At 46.7% G+C, this 24,137-nt stretch overlaps 1 protein-coding gene and 1 pseudogene across 1 annotated transcript in view; both read right to left on the bottom strand.

The window, feature by feature from the left end:
- The window catches only part of LOC140849100 (DNA ligase 3-like), an 854,661-nt pseudogene that overhangs the window by 615,209 nt on the left and 215,315 nt on the right, over positions 1-24,137 (bottom strand).
- LOC108404263 (inactive serine/threonine-protein kinase TEX14) overlaps positions 1-24,137 on the bottom strand; it is a 116,903-nt gene that overhangs the window by 21,301 nt on the left and 71,465 nt on the right. Inside the window, exons 13-22 of the mRNA XM_073236211.1 lie at positions 22,966-23,117; positions 22,873-22,894; positions 22,023-22,134; positions 21,459-21,609; positions 18,201-19,117; positions 15,297-15,403; positions 12,695-12,820; positions 12,396-12,484; positions 11,097-11,366; positions 10,210-10,343 (exon numbers count right to left, since the gene is read on the bottom strand). Of these exons, the coding sequence (XP_073092312.1) occupies positions 10,210-10,343; positions 11,097-11,366; positions 12,396-12,484; positions 12,695-12,820; positions 15,297-15,403; positions 18,201-19,117; positions 21,459-21,609; positions 22,023-22,134; positions 22,873-22,894; positions 22,966-23,117 (2,080 nt within the window). The remainder of the gene's footprint in view (positions 1-10,209; positions 10,344-11,096; positions 11,367-12,395; positions 12,485-12,694; positions 12,821-15,296; positions 15,404-18,200; positions 19,118-21,458; positions 21,610-22,022; positions 22,135-22,872; positions 22,895-22,965; positions 23,118-24,137) is intronic.

Here is a 24,137-nt window from a genome sequence, read left to right as displayed (position 1 = left end):
TCATGGGGTTATCTAAAATTATCCAGCAATCATGGTGATACCCTCTGAGCCAGCCCTCCCTGCCTGCTTGCGCACCTGCCTCTGCCCTCCTTCCCCACAGCGAGCTGTGAACCTCCTGGAGCAAGTGTGGCAAATGAATTCCTGAGTCAGTGTCCTCATCTGTACAATGGAGGGAAGGGGGGTTTAGGCAACGCTTCTGCCCTAAAATTTTCCAAAAGAAGAAAGGCCCTGGACAGACAACTCAAGCTGGCGACTGAATTTAAGCACCGATTCTTAAGGGCACAGATGCAGCCTGCGTTGGCACAGTCTTCCAGATGAAGAGGCTGAGGCTGCTCAGAACCAGTTTTTCTTCAGGCATGAGTTTAAAGGCAACTGAAGGAGCAAGATTTTTAAAACAGCAATGCACTCTCAGTAATAAGAATAAAATTAGAAATTTAAAAAGCAAGTTATTTCTTCAGCATCTCCACTTCCTTTTCTGCTTATTTCTCTATGCTCAGGCTCGGATCACCACATGGCTGGATAACTGGCTCCTTGCCTCATCTTCAATGATCCCTTTGTAGAGGTTTTGTGGTTTATTTCCTTGGACATGGTTTTTGCCACACACTTCCTCTTACTGTGCACTTAGCAGCTATCCTCCCTTACCACTCATAGCAAGTGGAAACTTCTCAGACAAGCCTGGCCTCCCATACCTCCCGCACTTCCCTGTAGACCTTCTCCAGCCAAGCCAATTTGTTTAAACATACATCCATCCAGCCCTTGTGAGAAAGAAAGAATAAATTGTCCTTGTGGGTAGTGAAAGGAAAGGAGCGACACACAACAGCAATTTACCGGAGAGTTCCGCTTTATTAGGGAAAGGTGCTGGGATATATAGGATGGGGCATAGGGTGATTGTGGTGTTACTTCTACGGGGCTGGTGGCTGTTGGCTAGGTGCTGGGATTGGGAGGGGGGCGAGAGGTGATTGGGCTTCAGGTGGCGCCGGCGGGAACCGAGGACCCCGAAAAGAAGCCGGAAGTTCGCCATCTTACTGGTGGGGACCCTTCATTCCCCCCTTTCTCCTCTATGGGTTTGTGGGCGTTGCTTTCTTTCTGACTGCTTCCTGCTGAACAGGGGCGGAGAAGGGAGTGAGGGTTTGAGGATTGGGAGGAAAGGGTTGACAGGACTCCCCACAGTAAGGATGAGTAGATGTGGACTTCTTCAGGTTGGAAATCAATGAAGGTTCCCTGTAACCATAGGTTGAGGACCTGTTGATTCCAATGGTGCCAAGAGGATATGGGTGTCAGGAGCCAGGCGTCTGCGGCCATTGTTTCCAGGAACAGTTTCCAGCGGAGAGAGGGGTCCATCTCAGCATGTGGTGAGGAGGTCACGTGAGGGTGAGGGGTCTTCCGTGGCCAGAAGCTGGTAGTTCCTGAGTAAAAGCTGGTTGAAAGCTTGATTAGAGATTTTCCCGACTTGGGATTTGATGAACTTTATTATACAGGGTAAGAAGAGACAGACAAGAAGAATGACTATTATGGGGCCTGCAATGGGCCAGAGCCAGGTGAGGAGGGGGTTTGTTAGTATTGACGAGAATGGGTTGGAATTGGAAGCAGAGTGGAGGCTGGAGGCAAGGTCAGTGAGTTTGGTGATGTCAGTTTCTACAATGCCGGATTCGTTGATGTAATAGCAGCACTCTTCCTGGAGGAAGACGCAGGTGCCACCCTTCTCGGCTGTAAGCAGATCTAGGGCCCGCCGGTTTTGAAGGGTGACTTTAGCTAGCGAAGTGACTTGTCTTTGGAGAGAGGCTAGGGAATTGGCAGTGGATGCCAGGGCTCCCTCAAGTTTGGCGTCGAGATCTCTAACTGCCCATAGAGAGTGACCCAAGGCTCCTCCTGAAAACCCCACCCCAATGGCTGAGGTGATTAAAGAGATACCGACCATGATGGGAAGGAAAGCAGCCCTTTTTGTGCACGAGTGCAAGGGAGGTTGGAGCTCAAGGAATTCTGCCATGCTGTAAAGTGTAAGCTGTGGGATTAGGGTGACGAGAATGCAGGGTGTATCGGAGTTGAGAGGCAGTGAGTTGAAAAGGCTGCCATTACACCAAAAGAAGTGTCCCGGTTGTGTAAAAGTCTTAGAGCCGGAGGTAGGGGTGTAGATAGAGAGGCAGTGAAGTGCACTGGAGGGGGGTGGAGTTGGGCCTACACAGTGGTGGATGGTGAGATTATCTGGGTATTCTGGCTCCCATAGGGGTATGTCTGCCAGGGGACGGAGGGGTTGTCCTTCTGCATGGAAGGAGTAGTTGGAAATATTAAGGGGCACGGCGGCCAGCAGTGGGCGCTGTAGTGATGCGCACAAGAAACAATTGGCGGTGTTGAGGGTGTGGTTGAGAAAGATGGTGGTGTCTTGAATGAGCTGTAACCAAGAGTAGGAGGAATAAGATGAAGAGGCGCCGTCAAGAGTTTGGATAATGACTTTTTCGGAATGTCTGATATCTGATGCAACTTGAGAGATCTGGGAGCGAGAGGGAACATACTCTCGAGAGATATGAAGGGTACCGTGGGGGTTCGAGGACCCCTTGTAGTAAACTGAGGCTGTTACTCCAGCAGCCCATCGAGAGTCCCAGGGATCTGGGATTGATAAGGAGAATGAGCCGTTGGGATATTTCATGAAACGGTTGGAGGAGTAATACTGTGGGTACTGGAAGTCACCCATGTAGTGAATGGTGCAAGACCAGTAGGGGCATCCCCTGTAGGTGTCTGGCCATCGCCTGCAATAGGCTTGTCTTTGGTCATAGAGGAAGCAGAGGTAGGGAGAATAAAGGTAGCTGTAAATGAATACTTCAGTGGAGGGAGGAAAGTGGAGGTACAAAGGCTCAGAGCAGCCTTTCAGAGGGCAGTCTGATGTGGCAATGAGGGCAGTAACTTTTGTTTGATGCTGTGTGTAAGTCTGCTTGACTTTGAATCGCCATACAAAGGAGGATGGGGCGGCAGGGAAGACAATAGGAATGAGGGAAAAAAGTGAGAGAGCAGTAAAGGAGGAAAAAGTCATGATTCAGGTATGGATGGCAAAGAGGGTGCACGGGAGATGCGGAGCTTCAAGGGATCAGAGGGATGAGGCGTGGTAGAGTAGACAGCGTCTTGGGCTGTGTCCGAAGGACTCTGGATTGTGACTGATGGGTCTTGGGTGTCCAGAGAAGGTGAGTCTTGGGTATTTGGTTTCAACCTGGAGATATGAATCCAAGGGGTGACAGAGTTATCAGGCAGTGAGAGCTTGGCAGCCGAGGGGGTGCAGAGAATAACTGGGTGTGGACCTTCCCATTTCGGAGTGAGAGAGGGCTGATCCTCTGGTGGCTTATAAAACACTAGTTGGCCGGGCTGTAAGACAGGAGGATTTTGGGAGGCGGATGGATCAGGAAGGAGCCAATCTTGATATTTCCACAATTCAGTGCGGAGGAGAGAGAGTAGTGGAAGGGCTATATTGGGAGGAATTGGTCCTTTGTGGGAAGGGAGCCCCGGGGGTAGAATCGGGCGGCCATACATGATCTCAAAGGGTGACAAGAAGGAAGGTTTCTTTGGGAGGGCTCGAATGCGGAGTAGAGCTAAGGGAAGTAAGCGAACCCAGTCAAGGTGTAGTTCTAGAGATAGTTTGGTCAGGATGTCTTTTAGAGTCCTATTGGCTCTTTCTACTTTTCCTGAAGCTTGTGGTCGATAAGGACAATGTAAATGCCAGGGGAGCGAGAGCGACTTGGAGAGGTTCTGGATAATTTGGGCAGTGAACTCAGGGCCGTTATCTGATTGGAGGGAAGTGGGCATCCCGAACCTAGGAAAGATCTGGGTGAGGAGGATAGAGGCAACTACGGATGCTCGTTTGTTAGTGGTGGGGAAAGCTTCAACCCATCCTGAAAATGTATCTACTAGCACGAGTAGGTATCTGGTACGTCGTACAGGGGGCATGTTAGTGAAGTCTATTTGCCAATCTGCAGCGGGGACATTACCCCTTGCTTGATGAGCCGGGAAGGGTCGGGCTTTGAGGGGGGTATTAGGGTTAGTGCGTTGGCAGATGGTGCACTTGCAGGTGATTTGGTTAAGTAGGGTTTTGTCTTCAGGAGAGAGAGGAAAAAAAGATTGTAGAAAATGGATTAAGGATTGGGGGCTGGGGTGGAACAGGTCATGTAAGAGGCGGAAGAGAGACTCTTTGTCCTGAGAGCAGAGGGCATCTTGTGATAAGGCTAAAACTGCAAGGGCAGACGGATTGTTGCCTGGTGCATTTTCTGATAGGGCAACTGACCGGGCTACTCTGTCGGCCTTGTTGTTACCTCTTGCAATGGGGGAGTCATCTTTTTGATGTGATTTGCAGTGAACTATGCCTAGTCGGTGTGGGAGTTGTGAAGCCTCTAAAAGTTTAGTAATTAAGGCTGAATTAGTTATGAAATTCCCTTTTGTGGTGAGGAGGCCTCGTTCTTTCCATACTGCCGCGTGGGACAAGAGAATGTGGAATACGTACTTAGAGTCAGTGTACAATGTGAGAGACGTGTCCCGGGCCAGAGTGCAAGCTCTGGTGGCTGCAATGAGTTCAGCCTGCTGATTGGTTGTACCAGGGGGTAGGGCTCGTGCTTCAATGACATCTTCGAGGGAGACTACTGCATATCCTGAGTAGTGGATGCCCTCATGTTTAAAGGAGGACCCATCAGTAAACCAGATGAGGTCGGAGTGTGAGAGGGCTCCTTCGGAGATCGTGGAGTGGCATGGAAGGAAGTTGTGAAGGGCTTCTAGGCAATCATGCGAGGGAGTGTGAGGAGAGTAGGGCAGAGGAAGAAGAGTGGCCGGATTCAGGGGCGGGCAGGGGAGGAAAGAAATGTTTGGATTTTGGAGGAAAGAGGACAGTAAGGTGAGGAGTCTGGAGGGGGGGAGAGTCTGTAAACTTTTGTAGGTTAAGAGATCTTTTAGGTGATGTGGGGACAGAATGGTAAGTGGCGCTCCGAATGTTAGTTTATGAGCTTCTTTCTGCAAGAGCTGTCCAGCGGCTAATGCCCGTACGCAGGGGGCCCATCCCCGAACTGTGGGGTCTAATTGCTTGGAGAGATAAGCTACTGGGGCAAAGGATGGGCCATAATATTGGCCTAGGACTCCTAGAGCTTGACTGGACCTCTCATGAATGTATAATGAGAAGGGTTTTGACAAATCAGGGAGATGGAGAGCTGGAGCTTTTACAAGGGCTTGACGGAGCTTAATGAAGGAGTGTCGGGGTGAGGATGATAATGGTTCTTCAGGGGGGCCCTTGCTGAGGTCGTATAGGGGTCTTGCCAACAGGGAGAAGTTAGGGATCCACGCTCTAAAATACCCAGCCAAGCCTAGAAAGGAAAGGATTTCTGTCTTGGTTTTGGGAACGGGCAGGTCAGAGAGGAGTCGTTTTCTGTCTAAGGTAATGGACTTTCTTTGCTGAGACAGAAGGAATCCAAGGTAAGTGACAGAAGGGGAAGAGATTTGAGCTTTGGCAGGGGATACTCGGTAATCTCTGGAAGCTAGAAGGTTAAGTAGAGATGCAGTGTCAAGTTGAGACTGTTCCCACGAGGGACTGCAGAGCAGAAGATCATCTACATATTGTAATAAAGTGGACTCGGGGTGATCATGGTGAAACTGTTTGAGGTCTTGAGCTAGGACTTGTCCAAAAATATGGGGACTATCTCGGAAGCCTTGTGGTAAAACTGTCCAAGTAAGCTGAACAGAATGTCTGGTGTATGGGTCCGTCCAGGTGAAGGCAAAAAAATCTTGGGAGGAGGGGTCTAGGGGAATAGAAAAAAATGCGTCCTTGAGATCTAGGACTGAGAAGTGGGATGCAGAAGCAGGGATCTGCGATAAAAGGGTGTATGGATTTGGAACTAAGGGATGGATAGGGACAACGGCTATGTTGATGAGGCGAAGGTCTTGGACAAGGCGGAAAGATCCGTTGTTTTTTTTAACAGCTAATATGGGGGTATTAAATGGGGAGTGAGTGGGTCTGAGGTAGTTTTTGTTTAAGAGATCTTGAATGATGGGTTGGAGGCCTATGAGGGCTGAAGTGGTTAGGGGGTATTGGGCCTGACAGATATACTGAGAGGGGTCACGTAATTTGATAGAGGCAGGGGGACATAGGGCCATGGAGGGGCTTGTAATGTCCCAAACTTTGGGATTTACAGGGTGTATAAGGGCAGAACTGGAGCTTTCATTGGGTAGAGGGGGGTTGTCGGCTATGAGGGCCATCAGAAAGGGAGTACTGGGGGCTGTGGGATTGGATATAGTTATGGAAACGTGGAGGAGGGAAAGGATGTCCCGTCCTAGTAAGGGGATGGGACACTGGGGCATAACTAGGAAGGAGTGGGAGAAAGGTATGGGACTGTCTAGGATTGTGCATAAAAGGGGGGGGGGGGGTTTAATGGGAAAATCTGTTTACCTCCTACCCCGACTATAGGAGTAATGGCTGGCGTGGTAGGGCCCCGGTATTCTCGCAAGACTGAGAAGGTGGCTCCTGTATCTAGGAGGAAGGAGATGGGGCGACCGTCTACTGTTAAAGTAACCCTGGGCTCCTGTTTGGTGATGGAAATGGTCGGGCGAGAAGCCCCCGGGCCCCGTCAATCTTCTTCTGCCAGCCCCACTACGGTGGGCTTAGGATGGGGGTTGTTCGTCCAGCCTCCCCTTCGGGTGGTTGGGCAATCAGACCCCCAGTGGCCCTTTTTGTGGCATCTGGGGCATGGGGTGGTAGGAGATCTGGGGGAGGGGCACACCCTTGACCAATGTCCCTCTTTTCCGCACTTGAAACAAGCTCCTTGGGGGGGCTTGTCTGTAGAGGGGCGCCCAGGTTGTGGTTTTATCAGCTGGGCCAACATCTGGAAATTGGCCTGATCAGCTTTTTGTTTACGGCGTTCTTTCTCCTCCTCCCGGTTATGGAAGACTTTAAAGGCCACTGTTAGGATCTCAGTCTGTGGGGTAGCGGGGCCCTGTTCTAACTTTTTGAGTTTAGCTTTAATGTCGGGGTAGCTTTGAGCTAGGAAGTATGTCATAAGGACCTGTCTTCCTTCAGGTGTTTCTGGGTCCAGGCTGGTATACTGTAATAGGGCTTGAGTGAGTCTATCTAAGAACTTGGAGGGGGTTTCATCTCTCTTTTGAATTATGTCTTGGAGCTTTTGAAAATTGACTACTTTACGAGCTGCCTTTTTTAGACCTGCTATTAAGCAGGAGGCAAAAATATCTCGAGAGTGGAGACCCACAGCGGTGTTATAATCCCAGTGTGGGTCTTGTTCGGGGACAGCAGTGGGACCAGGGGGACAGGTGGGGTCAGTCCTGTGGGTTTCGGTAGCATGCATTTGGGCGAAGTCCCAAGCTCGTCTACGCTCCTCAGGGAGGAGAGTATTGGCCAGGAGCATGAAGATGTCATGATGCGTGAGGCTGTAAGACTGGAGGGTCCATTGAAACTCCCTGATGTAGGTCGTGGGATCAGTGGAAAAGGAACCTAGGCGTTTCTCTAGTTGGGCTAAATCTCCTAAGGAGAAAGGGACGTGAACACGCAAGATGCCTTCGGATCCTGCTACTTCCCGGAGCGGGGCGATAATTTTGGGAGGCCCTCGGGACCGAGTCTGAGGGGGACTGAAGGGTTCTGGCTCAGTCTGTGCAGGGGAAACAGGTAATGGGGGCAAAGCTGCGATAATTTTGGGAGGCTCTCGGGACCGAATCTGAGGGGGCAAAGATGGACGAGGCTCTTGGAACTTAGTTAGAGGGGGGCTGAAAGGCTCAGGCTTGATTTGCGAGAGGGGGGAAGGTGAGGGGGACGGAGGAGGAGGTGGTAAGGTGCAGGAGGAGATGGTGGAGGAGGGGGAAGGGAGGGGAGGGGGGGCTTGTGCGGGGGGGGGGGCGGCGGAGGCGATAGAGGAAGGGGGAGGGGCTGTTGTAGGAGAAGAAGGGGAAGGGAGAGGATGGGAAGCTTCTGCCCCGGGGAAAGCGGCAGCGGTGGTGGCGGTAGAGGAAGGGGGAGGGGCTGTTGTAGAAGGAGAAGGGGAAGGGAGAGGATGGGAAGCTTCTGCCGCGGGGAAAGCGGCAGCGGTGGCGGCGGTAGAGGAAGGGGGGGGGCTGTTGTAGGAGAAGAAGGGGAAGGGAGAGGACGGGAGGCTTCTGCCATGGGGAAAGAGGCGGCAGTGGCGGCGGAGGGTGGAGGGGTTGTAGGAGGGGGAGGGGCTGAAGGGGGAAGTCTGTATGGCGGAGGCTCCTCGGCCGGGTCAAAGGTAATTGAAGAGGGACTGGGAGTGTGTGGAGGGGAGGGAGACGGCTTGCAGGCTAGGAGAACTTGGGGCGGGGAGCAGGTGGTGCAGAGGCTGGGATTTTGAGCTAGGAGGCGAAAAGCTTCGATATAGGGAATCTCCTTCCATTTTTTCAGGCGCTGGCAGTAGTTAAAGAGATTGCGAGTGATATTAGGATCAAGAGTTCCCCCTGCGGGCCATTGGTTGTTATTGTCTAGGGGGTATGTCGGCCAATCTTGGGAGCAATATTTACGGAGAAGTTTTGGTTTTATATCAGGCGTCAGGGAGAGGGTAGCCAGATGCTTAAGCAGGCATTCAAGAGGTGAACTTTCAGGGAGGGATGAGGAGGCTCCCATGGCTAAAGGACAGAGAAGGAGACAAACAGGGGAAGACGAACGGAGATCCTCAGACTGGAGGCAGACCACAAGGAGACAAAATGGCTAAAGGACAGAGAAGGAGACAAACAGGGGAAGACGAACGGGGATCCTCGGACTGGAGGCAGACCACAAGGAGACAAAGGGCGTCCCCGATGATCCTTGGTGGTCTGCGGAAACTCGTATACGAGTCGGAATTTCTTGGGAAGTGTGGGTCGTCACCCAAACTTCCCTAAGAAGGCAGAGTGCCGGAGTCACGAGGTACCTAGCGCTAGGCGTTTTCGGCAGGCCGAACAGGTTTCGGCGGACGGAACAGAAGGAGGAGGGAGCGGGAAAAGGAGCGTTCTCATCCGCAAAGGAGTCACCTCATTTATGGCTGTTGGGGGGGGGGGCTGAGAGTCTGCTGCAGCTGTGAAGGCCTGAGGTGGGGGTTTATGGCTTTTGGAGGAGGGGCCTGAGGGTCCGCCGCAGCCGTGAAGGCCTGAGGCGGGGAGCGTTCCCTCCTCGTCCCCGAGCGTCAGGGCCTTGCCGGACGATCACGGTCAATGGCACTGCGATAGCTCAGGGAAGAGTGGCCCACCCCGGGGGGGGGGGGGGGAGGGGGGGGGGTACTTACCTAAAGGCCAGAGAGGAGTGGTGAGTGTGATGAGCCAGCGCCGGAAAAAGAGGACGAGGGCAAGCTGCTGCTGGTGTTGGGGGAAGACGGGGCCCAGTTGGGGTGTCCCGTCTCCCGGGTTTCGGCACCAATGAAAGGAAAGGAGCGACACACAACAGCAATTTACCGGAGAGTTCCGCTTTATTAGGGAAAGGTGCTGGGATATATAGGATGGGGCATAGGGTGATTGTGGTGTTACTTCTACGGGGCTGGTGGCTGTTGGCTAGGTGCTGGGATTGGGAGGGGGGCGAGAGGTGATTGGGCTTCAGGTGGCGCCGGCGGGAACCGAGGACCCCGAAAAGAAGCCGGAAGTTCGCCATCTTACTGGTGGGGACCCTTCAGGTAGTTTGTGTGCTGTAATTAAATATAATAGTACGTTTTTCAAAAGACCTCAAATGTTATCACAATTGTATTTTTATTTGTTTCACTTTCAATTGCTGTTTATATTGATTGTGGCCTCATGTCAGTGATGATAAAAAATTTTGCTGCTTTCGTCTGGCTGGACTATGGCCCAACTGCATGCAGCAAGGCTGAACACATTCCTTCCACTGAATCTGGGTCCTGGAGGACATTCCAGGCCAACACACTCTCACCACAACCCTGGCCTTACTTTTCCTAATACAATCTGACCTCAGTCACCTGCTGCGCTACAAGCTTGCTAACTGACTTCACACTGTGCTTCCAGAGCTGGTCTTGTGTCCCCAACCAGACGGGAAGCTCATTGAGTGCCAGGGCTGAATCTGACACATCGGTGCTCCCCTCAAGATCCAAGATAAGCAACACTTCAAACTGAACTGACTTAGAAAGTATCACGCAGGGCGGAAAGACTTCTTCACTCATGTCAGAGACATGAGGGCACATACGCCAACAAAAAAGACCTACTATAGATAACGATTTCAGTACCATAGTATGTAGCATCACCTCTGTGCTACTTTACCAGGTCCTTGGGCTCAGCCTGGCTTCCCAGGCCACTGGAAGACTTCTCAGTGGCCACAGATGCATCAGAACTTGCTTGAAAGACTTCACTATGCTCTGGCTGCTCCTTTTTTCTGGGGGATGGGTGCCTGATACCTAATGATTATAACACAACCAGGGGCACAGTCATTCAGTGATATTTGGTCAGCACAGAAGAGACAAAGGCAGGGCGTTAAGAGAAGAGATTCATGTGTATTTTGCCAAGGATGGCCCAAAACGCAGCCCTAGGTCATCCTTCCTTTTGCCCACCTCTTCAAGAATAATGCTTGACGAGGAACAGATACTAACCAAAGAAATCCAAGCCAATAGCTTTTATACCTAAGATAAATGATCATTTTAGATGTACATTTCTTTGACTTGCAAACAACTGTGAAATAATATCCCATGTCCTGACTGCAAGCAAATTACCAGGTGAAAATACACAGCCTTCCATTTTAATTTGCTAATCTATAAAGTGATGACAGTCAATGTCACTCATCTCCAGGTTCTTCTGGGAGCCAGTGGAGTTTTTTTGGCTTAAAATTTCACAAAGAAATGGGCAAAAAGGAGTGGCCATCCACTACTACCATCAAGGAAGGGAAGTTCCATTCCTTGCCAGGTTAGACTCAGGACCAGGGTCAATACATGGAGATTATTTCACTTCCTTTGAGCATATGGGTCTACTCCTGTAACAGAAAAACTCTGGATTTCCTTACCCATGATAAGCTGTTTTGCCCTGGAATTCAGTATTACCAGACAGATGGGAGAGGAGAGAAGACCGAGCAAAGGAAACATTGCAGGTTTACTTTTTGTTGAGTTCTGATTAACTTGATAGAGCTCACCTACCCTGATTCTTCCAAGAGAACTTACTAGTGAAAGTTCGAGGCCCAGGCTGTCTGCCATGCTGGTCACCGTCACAGTCACTGTTGCCCATTTTGTCACACTTGCCATCTCCTCCTGGCTCATCATTTTTCCTGGGATACTCTACAGCTCGCTGCCAATCCACATTGTCAGGGTCCCTAATGGGCAGTTGCAGCAGGGAATCAGCCTCAGCCTCTAAAGTCACACTACTGCGAGGATGCCAAGGAGGTACTGCCAGCTGCCCAGTGGCTGCTTTCTCTGCCATTTCTTTCACCTCCGCTGGACAGAAGAGAAAGCAGCATCTAAAAACAGCACCATGAACACTGGAAACAAAAGGTTTCGATTCTTAAAGAGCTATGTAATATTTTTAAATATTTTTTATAGCTCATACTGTCACACCAACTGCCTTTTTAGAATCGCATCATCCTTAGCTTGATGGAGACTGTTAGTTCAGCCTGCTCCGTTTAGCCTGAAAGGGAGGACAGGGGAATTGATGACAGAGAGGGAAGGGCGGAATTTCAGTCAGTTACAGCCTTTACTGCTGAATTCTGGAGTGGAAGGCAGCAGAAAACTTGTAGATAGACTTTGCTGTGAAGATTTTACAAGGAAATGACATCTGAAGCCCTAGACTATACAGACTAGTGGAAAGGATTCATTTGAGTCTGCCTGGCCTTTCTAGACTACACTGATCTCTTATTTTGGGAGTGTGTATATATGTGTTTTCATTCCAAATGTTCTATACTTTTGCTCATGTCAGTTAACATTAGTATTAGAAAACACATTTTATCTTTTTAAGATTATAAGAAAAAACTGATACGGAAGGATAATGCCCTCAGGATATGGGAAAGTGACACTGCATGCTCCTACTTTAATAATGTTATATATTAAATACATTGTACATTGTTTTGCTACACTTGGTACATAATGTACACTAATATATACAATAGAAACATTTCCTATAAAGTACAGAAATGAAAAAAGCACCTCTCCACTCCCACCCAAGAAAATCAACAAACAGTATACACCATAGTGGGCCTGATGGTCTCTTTTCTTTGGACTAATAACATGGAATGTGTTCACTTCAACAGTATTAGAAGATCCATCCTAAGAAATGCTCATTTTTCCTGACTAGGTAAAAAGAAAAAATCATTTCCATCCTGCCATTTGTAATCAGAAAGGCCCTGCTTTTAAAATGGAATGATCTAACAGATTAAAAGAATGTGGGAGAATAGCGCAATACAGGCGGTGTATTTAGAAATACACTTTAACTTTCATTCTGACCAACAGAAGCCATGGCTTTATACTCACTCTTCCATTTTAAGTGTACCTCTCCATCATCTTCATTATTTCTTGACTTTGTATTACAGTTTTCAGAAGATACAGATTCCACACTGATCCTAAATCATACAGGTTTTTTTACAGAGTTGGGGGGCAGGGTGGACCCAAACACATCAATTTGGTCAAGTTCCTGACACAACCCAGAACTCACGAGCCCTCCCAGAGGATGCCCCACCTCCTCTCTGAGCCATTTCTGAGGTTGCACTGACCCCTGCCCACCGCTGCCCACCTGCCAGACTCCCCACTGTTCAGACCACAAGACTCCTTACCTAGTAGGGCCCTGGCCAGGGCTGAGTGACACTAGAGGTCCATGAAGGGGACCGGACACAGTGAAGAGGCCACTATTTAGCTGTGTAACTTGGGCTTGGATGCTGCACTCTCCAGGCCTTCCCTGGCTAAGAAACAAAAAGAACTGGATTAGACAATCTGGGTTTTTTTGTTTTTTGTTTTTTCAGTTTCCAAGTTCAGATTTCATGATTTTAAAAGTACTCTTGGGAAACTTTCAGAGGTAGAAGAAACTGACTGAAATCAAATTTCCCCAGACAGATTCCTAGTCCCTGAGCTGTTGCAGAAATCCCAGCCGACCCTCCAAACATGCCTCAGAACACAGGTGATGGTTCAGAACTGATCCTGCCCTTTGATCAGAATCCTCTGGCAATAGGCACACCTGCCTATCAGTGATAGCACAATAACTAACATTTGTAAAGATGGTTCGAAGGCACCTAGGAGTCTGAAAAACATTCAGGGATCTTCAGCCTAGTTTCACAGAGCTCTAAAACCCTGACCTGTCATTAACTAACTGTCTGACTCTGGCAAACTTCAATCTCTCTGGGCCAAAGTTTTTTAATCTGCGAAACAAGGGTGTCTTTTTTCCTCTAAATATCCATGACTTTATATTACTCTTTATTAAACTAACTTTGAAAATGTGTGCTGTGGCATGTACACGGGTTCCTAATTATCCAGAGTGCCCTACTCCCCCATTGGACCAGAAAGAAGTCTGTTCAATCAGAACGGTCAGATCTGATCAGCAATTCGGCAGTAGCTATCAAGAGTCAATAAGAATTTCAAACCCTTTTATCTAGTAACTCTGCTTCTAGGAGTCTATTGAGGATATAATCCAAAATGCAGAAAAGGCTTAAATGAAAAGTCCCTGTGGCCTTATTCATAACAGAAAAAGAATCCACCTAAAATTCAACGATGGGGGAAATCCAACAATTTCAAAGTAAGTGCAGAGGTGTTATTTAATAATGTGGAATAATGCTCATGTTCTAATGTAAAGAGAAAAATCAGGATATAAAAATTGCCAACACGTACATAATTTCATTTTTTTAAAGCATACAAAAAGACTAGGTAGACTGGTAGCAAAATGTCAAATGTTCCTTTGGTGTGTTTTTTATTCTTTTGGGGGAAGAAGGTGGAGCTGGACAGGTATGCCCACTACTATGGCTTTTGTTTTATCATCTAATGGCTATCCCGTCACCCCATCTGCTTCTGTCAATGATGTGAGCACTGAACCCTCTGATGCCAGTTAGGTAGCTCTTCAGTAATTCCCTTAGTAAGCCCCTATTATAAAATACAGTAGTCCCCTATTATATGGAAGGGATACATTCCAAGACCCCCAGTGAAAATATGCATAGTACACAACCTGACTGTTTTTCTTTCCTTAAGTCAAGAACTTTAGTCTTTTTACTTAAATACAAGATGCACTTCACAGCTTCTCTGTGGCGTATGTGAATTGTCAGCATTTGTCACTACTCTTGTGCTTTGGGGCCATTATTAAGTAAAATAAAGGTTACTTCAATACAAACAGTGTGATACCTCAACAGACAATCTGATAACCAAGTCACCTACTGGGTGACTAACAGGCAGGCCAGTAGTGAATACAGCATGGATATTTCAGACTACGGGATGATTCATGTCCATCCTGGGCAGGATGATCAAGAGAGGAAGATTTCATCACACTACTCAGAACGGTGCACAATTAAAGAGTTATGAACTATTTCTGGAATTTTCCACTTAAGAGTTTATCTAGACCATGGTTGACCATGGGTAATCAAAACTGTGGAAAGTGAAACCACGGCTAAGCAAGAACTGCTGTACACTCAACTAAAATGGGTATTTTCCTTGATTCTCCCTTAAGGTCCACATATCTATCAGACTTGTCATTAGTCTCAGTCACCACTGGGGGAGAAACAAAAAGTTGCTTTTTTCCAAGAGAACTGACTTCAAAGCTGTGGATTAATCCTGCATTTAACCACACAAAAAATAACTAAAATTGATACACCACTCTGTCTTGAAACACGTTTACTGGCCCTTTAATAACTGGCCCTATGCAAACCAAAATTTGTTTAATTTACGTTCTTCTAAACAGAGTGTATACACATGCTCTCCTTTCAGTGATATGTGCTGAAGTCAGTTCATTTCATTTATCTAGCTGGAAATCAGAGGCTGAAGGGTAACTGGAGTACTGTTCAACCCCTGCTCTGGAGTCAGCGACACTTATTTTGAATCCTGGTTCCTAAATAGTTTGGTTTCTGTAGCACTGGCAAATGGAGTACCTGGCATTTCTTTTATGAGACAAAAACAACGTGGGCAGCTTTGGAAAGGCAAGATGTTTTGCTTTTGACAACTGGTGAGTTCTGTCTGAGTAACCTGCCAGCCACTTTACCTCTGGTGTCTCCTACCAGTTTCCATTATACTATTCTTTCCACTCCCTTAAAGGGGAGAATCTGCCAAGAGCTGTTTCTGTGTTACTATTTTTCATCACTCAGTCTCTTTGTCACTAGACATAGGAAGATCATTAAATGGGTTTGGGCTCACATGGGAGTCTAAAAGCATGGTGACAAAAAGAACAATAAGATGTTAACCTACCTGCTGGTGTTCTGGTTCCTACTTCTTTCCAAAGTGTCCTTGGCTCCCTCAGTGGGCTGAAAGTGTCCACCTATGCTCTGTTTTCGAGGGCCACAAAGAGGTGACAGCTTTAAAAGCAATCAACATGTTTAGTGCTTTGAGGAAAGAATTGGCATTCCTCTTCTCCTCACTTTCATATTGTTTTTAAAGCCATTCCTGTTAAATGTGGAGAAATGACCAGACCTAACAAGGGTCTTTCCGTATTTCAAATCTAGCAATTCACGTCTTACCTGGAGGCCTTTACATAGAGATGCTGGCCTCTAGGAACCCAGTCCATAAAGGGCGCAAGTGAAGAATGAGCAACCAAAATAGACATCAAAAATCCAAAAATTTCCCCCTATATTAAGGCAGTAGGCTTTGTGGCAGGAGCCCTAGACCCTGTGTTCTACTCTAATCCCTACTCAGACTAATCTACAAGCATTTTATGCTTCAGTTTCCTCATCCATAAAGCAGGGACAAATATCTGCCTGAATCCACGAATAGGGATGCTATGAAAATAAAACACAATAAAATAAAGGCTACAATACTTTGGAAATAATAGAAGAAAAATACATTAAAGCCTATGCCCTTTATCCAAAAGGGAGACTTTTGGATCTCCTTATCACAATTTAACAAACTTAATTACATTCCCTAATCTACAGCAAATCAAAGGTAACAAATGTGGGGCTCAGGGACAGCAGGATACCTAAAACTAAGAGGATGCATGGAAATGATCACAAGATCCCTGAAGTATGAGCTCCAGGGACCTTTGTGTGGAGGTGAAGACTCCTCAGCAGAGGCTGAAGGCAGCACTGAGTCATGGAGCATCACGATAACAGATATTTAGAAAAATGCCATGATTACCAAGAAAAGGTTAGAATCTACTTAGAATATACTCAAAATAGGTATTAGAATGATGATACATTTGTTTCATCAGTATGATTAGAAATTTAAAAACTGAGAAGTTAATGAGTTTCAATTGTCTGAAAATTTCTCTTAGGTGAAAATACCTTATCCCTTTTTATCTAGAAAACCAGGGTGGACTTCTTAAAGAAAAATTAAATATGGTGTAACTGTTTTATGCACAGTCACATGTACTAACAGAAGATTTCCAACGATGGCTGCCACCAATTCCTTCCTCCTTATCCACACTGCCATCTGAGCTGGCCTCCTGAATGACCAACCGAGAGCGGCAGCAGGGACACTGTCTCAGGGCTGGGACTGGTTTTCAGGAGGCTTAGCAGCTTCAGGGACAGCTTTCACTTGGGAAGCCAGCCGCCTGCTGTAGAAACTATTCACTGGATGATGAGAAGGCAAGCACAGAGAGAGAGAGAGGGCACCTGGAGAAGCCCAAGGTACCAGGTTAAGTGGACCCTTCTGGGACCTTCTCACCCAGCCTGCAGCTGAACGCAGTGGAGGGAGTGCTGTGGCCCATGCCATGCGGGGTGGAAGAATCGCCCAGGTAAAGCCCTGTCATATCCCTGACCCCACAGAATCATGATAAATCAATAAACCATTGTTATTTTAAGCCACTAAGTTCATGTTGTTGTTACACAGCAATAACCAAAACATAATATGCAAGAAAAGTTATTCCTAATAGTTTTCTAGCAATCTCTAATTTTTAAAAGAAATGGAAACATTAAAGTCTAAGTAAATTCTCTATGCCTTCTCTTTATATGAAAACAAATGCTGACATTTTGCTAAATGTTTTGAGGACTGAAGCCTCACTGAAACGCAGCAGGGTGCAGGGAAAGAACACTGGTCTTGGAATCAGGAAACCTACCCTTAACCAACTGCTAGTCTTGACAGTAGCATAATAAAGGGTGCTGCTGGTGGGTACTGTCTGCCCTGTGTAGACAATAGTGGGGGTGGCACCACAGGTGGAGAATTTTAAAACAACAATAAAACCCACTAAAAGCTTGCCTGCTTTTTATCACCATAGACCAAGAATTCTAAATATAATTTCAGCAATAAAACCCTCCTTCCAGTGAGGCTGGCCACTCCCACCCTACCCCCATCTACCATCTACCTTGGGAAGAACCTACCTCACACACCTTGCAAAGTTTAAGCTACCGAGCTTGAGCTTCACACTGCAAAAGGGGGTCGATCCAGCTCGAAAATTCTGTGATTCAAGAGGCAGTGTGTTCTCTATGTATAAACTTATTCAAATTCATTCACTTACTCATACTCTCAATGACAACTTATCAAGTACCTTGTATGTACCAGGCACCTTGCTAGATGTTAGGGCCCAGGATGAGTAAGACCTAGGCCCCATTCTCAAGGACCTCACATAGAAGTCACTCTGCAACCTCACTAAGCCTCAGGCTAAACCTCCCAGGCCAGCTCCCATGGTGTCTCCTCACCTCCTCTTAAGCATTTTCTTTGACAATCAGGTCCCTCTGTCCCCCACTGGTGGTTGTACTACTCACAGAGAGAGCTTGTGGCTCATTTACCATCATATCCTAGGGTCTAATATATGGCTTCTGGCTCTATAAATGTTTGCTGAATTAATGAATGAGTGAATGAATGAATAAGCAATTTAGAATGGGGATTAATACCTGCCCAAGATACCACATTTACTAAGTTGAACCATGTAAAACTGTCAATACTTGATTATTTTGACCTATAACACAGAAATTTCATACGGTTCAACCTGATGCAGAGTATTTACAAGGAAGGACATCTGCTGTGTGCTGGGTTTGGGAGGGAAGCTGAAGAGTATCTACCTTGGAATTCCATCCTAAGAGGCCTTGTTTCCCAAAGCCAAGAGGACCTTGCTATGAGTTAGCTGTATTTATGTCAGTCCTTGCACATGGGTTAGGGGCAATGTTGAACATGGCTCCAGATCCTGCTCAGGCTGCCCTGCCTCCCCTTTCTTATCTGTACCTGATGGCTCTTCTCTGACTGAGAACCACTGCTTTCTTCAGAGACTTGGGTGAGAGCTTTCCAGTCACAGCCACTTCTTTTCCTGCACCTTTTGCCAAAATGTCCCCCTCGGAAGTGTCTCACTGTTCTTGGAGACCCTGCTAGGGTCAGGCTGTTGCCAGCAGAGTGCAGCTGCTGTTCCCCCTGCAGCTGCGTGACAGGAGGAACATAGTTAGCTGTTGGGGGTCCCAAGGCTAAAGGCAAGTTGAAGACATCTGCAAACTCTCTTGAGGAAGCCCATGAAGACATGCGCTCCTCCCGCTCCTTCTGCATCATCTCAACTTCATCTAGCTTCTGTTGGATAGACCTTAGCAAATCAGTATTCTGGTGCATTAACGTCTGTGCAATCTTCAAATTCAGCACACACTTACTAAAGTACTCTTCAGTCAAGGGCCTGTTGCTCATACTGCCCTTGGCCTCTCTGGCCGGCTCAGGGAGGCTGGGTGAATCGAGAGAACCATTCTGCCAGTCCCAGTCATCAAAAGAGAACTCTGTGTCAGCCTCTGAAGAACTCCTGTCCTCATCGCAAAAACAGAATGCCTCTCTCTCCATCTTTTCCAACTCTTCTCCCAAGGACTTCAGCCCATCTACCTGGTTTGGTCTAGTCCCTTCGAGAGATGAACCCACTCCCGGGGGCTCTTCCTCTTTGTCATCTCCCATGTCCAGGAAGCCTGAGTAGACTTCATTGATTTCAAAGCTGCAGAGGCTTGCCTGGCCTGGGCTGGGGCTCCTGGCCTCTTCCAGCACAGAGCAAGCAGAAGCAGCAGCATCTTGGTTCTGAGTCTCCTTGGCTGTCAGACTTGGATCTGGGACCTGAGGATCTGGCATTGCTTTCTCAGTGGGAGGAGAGTGACCCCTTGGTGACTGAGGTTGACTGCCTGTTGAAAAGAACAGCAACATGCACCTGACTGAAGTGATCACATGAGGTAGCTAAGCAGCCTCAGCTTATTGCTCAGGGGGCATGAGAATGCAGGAAAAAGCTTGTTATTTTCCCACTCCCTCCCTAGTTTAGAAGACTACTGGATATACCCAGAGGATGAAAGAGTATTTCTAACATGGGCCAAAGTTCCCATTTTGACATGAGTTGAGACAGAAAATTTGGCAGCCATCAAACTAGTGCAGGGCAGGGACAGGAGACAAACATCAGGATTAATTTTCCTAAAAGCTGACATATAAACAGTATAGTTAAGAACAGGAAGGAGTCCATCTTAAGGCTAAGATTCCATTTTAAAAACCAGGAAGTGAGGAGGTAAGATTCCTAACATATTCTTGGATAAACAGACAATAACTCAACCCACTTTGGGGGCAGGCCTGGCAGTCTTGATTGGTATGTTCCCAGAGGAAGCTGCTATCCTAGAGAGGAACTGACCCATTTCTTGTAGTAAGTTAATTTTGCAGACTTACCTAGAGGTCTGATAATAGAAGATAATGTCTCTTGCTGGAGATAAGCATTTGAGACCACTTTACAAGTCTATACCCCCTAGACCTTTGGCACATTCCTGAAAAATCTTTAAAAGACAGAACCCCCAGCCTTTCAGTGTGCTTCCTCTCTGAGGAGAGCCTCATTTTTTTTCTGTAAGTGTGTACCTTTAAATAAAGCTTTCTCACTGCCTGATTTATTGTGTTTTATCTTTTTGCTATTTCATTCTGTTTCCAAGTCTCCAATTTACCCCTGATAAGTAGGGAGGGGCTGCTGAGAGCTCTGATCTGGCCCTGCAAATTCCCATAGCCTGGGTGACCCTATGCAGTGAGCTTCCTCTACCTGCCTCTGCATTTTCCTGCTCTCAGCTGCCTGCAAGCCACTGCCATTCATTTCTCCTTTCGCTTTAATTAATTCCTTCCTTACCTACACTCTTCCGACTTGCTGGAGAATTACTCATTCAGAGTCAAGAACCCTCCCTCGTCCAGGTTGACATTTCACCTGGTGCACACAGAGAGACCTCCCCTGACACAACTGCCTGGCAACAAAATCTTGGGGGAAACATTCTAAGTTCAAGTTCAAAACATACATAACTGTCAAGACATGCGAATTACAGGCCCCTGAATCTAAGGACTAAATTCATAGCTCTCTTTACACAAATACAAGTTCGAATATTCATGTCAGTTAAAGTTATATTCTTGGTGAGTACCTGACGAAAGTAAGAGACACTACCTAAGAAGCCACTGCATCATGGGAAGAATACTACCTCAAAAAACACCACCAGGACTAACCACCCATCACTCCAGGCTGATGGCATACAGCGTGAGGAGAATGGGAAGGAGAGGCCAAAGTAGTGAGAGCTTATTCTGGAGGCCTCCAGCCCTGTCCAAAGAGAATTAGAGAAAATGGTCATTTGGCCTGGCTCCTCACTCTGAAGCAAGCTCTGGAATCCTGAGCAAGCCACAATCTCTCTGAACCTTAGTTTTCTCATCCAGAGTATGAGAATATTAAGCCAGATGATTGCAACGTCCTTTCCAGCTCTGAATCCTAAGGTTGCTATAAATGTATTAAAAAGCCGTAAGGCTATATAGGAAAACGCTGGAAGGAAACACCAAAATATCAACAAATTATTTCTGAGTGGCAGAATTAAAATGGTAATTTTCTTCTTTGTATTTTGTTAAATTTCCTATAATGAGCACATAACAGTGTGAGTAAAATTGTAATATTTCCAGAGTATCTCACCTGGCTTTACTGCATTTGCCTAACCTCAGGGGTGGAGAGAAGTCATCTCCATATCAATGGGTAATTACCTGGGCAACCAAGGGCTTATCTGAACCGCAGAGGTTAGGGGGAGGTCCTTGTTTGCTTCTGACAGAGTAGCAGAGAGAGAAGGCTCCGTCCAGACTGCAGTTTGTAAGCAATAAATGGATTTTAAACCTTATTCCTCCCTTTGACTGATTTCGGTTTTAGAGGTATTTTGCCCTGGGATTTCTTCTCCCCAGACTTAGAAATAGTTTTTAGGTTTTGAAAATCATCATTTTTGTGAAAAAATTAGATAAATTCCTAAGGGTAATCATGCTAGCAATAAACTGGTTGTTACTGCTTACTTCTGGATCCAACCAACGTGTATATAGAGCCCCAAAAGTTTAACTTAATAATTTTAGTGATCTTGGTTTTCCCCTAAGGCATCCTCTTTTCCCAGTTTAAGTGTCAGTTCAGAGGAGGTGATTAGTTGCAGCTTGTGACTCTCAGAGCATATTCATGTCAAATAATGCTTAACCTGTGGGTTAAGGCCATACCTGTTTCCTTCAGTTCTTTTAATAGCAAGTCAGGGGGCTCTTTTGGATGATCTGAAGTCAGTCCTTGATAGACACTGACATCAGGATGGAGTTCACATCTCTGCACCCCGGAGATCTCAGTTGGCTGAGTTCTCCGACTTCCAATAAAATCCTGTAACAAGGGAAATACTGTCAAGGACATACTTGCAATCATCTGAATGTCACTGGTGTTTCTGAAACAAATCTAGATTTCAAATGAATTCCCTCTTACTTCTGTAAGTAGACTGACTCTAGTCCTCATTAGCCAATTCACTGTTATTATCAACATTTCAAAAGAAGTAACAATTGCGATTCATTGCACCGCACTATGTGCCTATAGAGCGCCCCTCCCAGCTTTCCTCACTAACGCCCTGCTGCCTTCACCAAGTTCAGCAGTAGGCTTTTCTCCGGAACGTGAAAGGGTGTAATGAAATGAGGATTTCCAAAACTTCTTACAACTTGGCCTCTAACTTCTTCTTGGTGTGTAATTTCCTACTTTCCTGAGATGAATAAGCAGAAATGACCCCTAACAGCTTTAGAGCTTACCTTTAAGTCATTCTTCAGAATATACTGGATATTTTGAAGGTTCATAGTTCGATCTTTCTGTTTGACCTGGCTGCCTGACTTAACAATATCATAATTAGGTTTTGGAAGCCTGCTGTCAGTGTAAAGGAGGGCAGAGGGCATCAAGAGTCAGGAAAAAGGACTAATAACATTTAACCTAACTGCCTAAAGCATGGGCCACCCAGTTTTGAATAAACAACCCGAGGCTAAGCTTAGAAATGTGCCTGCTTTAAGTTGGATAACTAGAAGTAGGCAACAGCCTGGGGACGTGATCCGTGATAAGTCACATAGACACGCTTGGGTAAGCAAGAGATAACAATTGAAGTGGTCAGGCAACTGGAGTGTTCCCTAAAAGGTTACAATATCGAATGTGTTTTAAAATTATTGGTTGTAGAAATGCACGAGCTTCGGTGTAACAGCTGTGAAAATCCTATATAAGCAATACCTAAAGTTGCCTGGGGGTCGGCAGCTCGGACTCGGCCTGCCTGTCAGGGGAGGTGCTGTCGACCCCAGCTTGCTGGCTGAATAAAGACTTTGCCTGTATTTACATCTCCATGCCTGTGTGCTTTGTTCTCTCGGGAAAACCCTGAGTTCCTGGACCCTAACATCAGCTTCTAAATAATTTCCCAAAACAATGGCTTCTTTGATAACTGAGCCAACTAAGCCATTCCAGGGTATGTTGTCTGTTAAGGAAAAAGTTGTAAGAAGGAGTAACATTAAGAAATCAAATGAAATTGGATAACCTTAGTCAAGTCACTTAACCCCTCCAACTACTATTTTCTCTGTAGAAAAACTACATGAAATTCCAATCACAAAGCAGAAGCCACTTTACCCAATTACCAGGGAAATCCTTGCTACAGAGACAGGAAAAAGTAGTGTCAGAATCGTGTACACATGGTCACGGTCAATATGCTCTTTCATCTACCTGTTAGAATCTCCTGTATGATCACTGAAAAGCTGTAGACATCTGACTTCACTGTGGCTGCCTTTTGTAAGATCACCTCTGGGGCCGCCCAGTTGCATAGCTGGGCCGGAAGAGGTATGCAAGTCAGGTCCCTGTGTCCACGTCCGTCCTGGCTACAGAAGGAAACACAAGGTAGGGCTCATGTCTTCAAGGATCATTATGATCAGCGCACAGTATATTTGTGAAACATTTGCCTGTGAAGACTGGCAACCTCCTTGAGCTTCTACAAACCCAGCTAGATCCTGAGCTAACTCTCGCTGCTGGCCATTCCAACACTTGCAATTCCTTACTGTTCCTACCTGAGTGGGCCCTTACCACCCTCCCACCTCATTGATTCCTCGTGCTTGCTCACTCCACTCAAGGCACAGGGGCCCCCTCTCAGTTTCTCCAAGCACCTCACCACTTCAGGTCTTTGTACTGGCACCATCATCTGCATGGCCTACTCTGCCTATAGATCCTGGTGCAACTGGCTGCTTCTGGTAACAGAGGCATTAGTTCGAAAATCTCCTCCTCAGAGAGGCCTTCCCCAAACACGTACTCTAAAGTAGTCACATTTTGTGGGTGGAAAGGTAAGGCGGATAAAGAAGCACAAAAATCTCAGTCATAATGCAAGTTGGTCACGGGGATAGTAGTGCAGCATGGAGATTAGAGCCAATGGTTCGGTAACATCTTTCTATGTTAACAGATAGTAACTGCACTAGTGGGCGGTGAGGATTTCATACTGTGTGTAACTGCTGAACGACTGTGTGATATACTTGAAACCAATATAATATTGTATATTCACTCTACTTCAATAAAATAAACAGTCCCATTTTGTTGGCTTCAGAGTACTTATCTGAACTTTTTGTTCATTTATTGTTTATTATGTCTCCCCTCCACTCCTTGAGAGTAGGCACCTCATCTTTTATATCTCCATTAAGTCCAAACTCACACCAGAGCCTCAATGCTTACTTTTGCAAATATGAATACAAGACTCTTTCAAGGCCCCCCTCAAGCTCCATCTGCTTATCAGAGCCTTCTGGAACTCCTCCAACAACTTGTGATTGCTTCTTTTCTGACTCTGCCTTCCAGTGAATGAGCCCTCTCAGTGAAGCCCTCAAAGGTTCACTGACTGGCTTGAATAAGTCAACTTG

This window comes from Manis javanica, chromosome 4 (genome assembly GCF_040802235.1).
Source record: "Manis javanica isolate MJ-LG chromosome 4, MJ_LKY, whole genome shotgun sequence".
NCBI classification, from domain to species: Eukaryota; Metazoa; Chordata; class Mammalia; order Pholidota; family Manidae; genus Manis; species Manis javanica.
The sequence above is the reverse complement of the archived record's forward strand: the minus strand, read 5'-3'. Positions and strand labels throughout refer to the sequence as shown.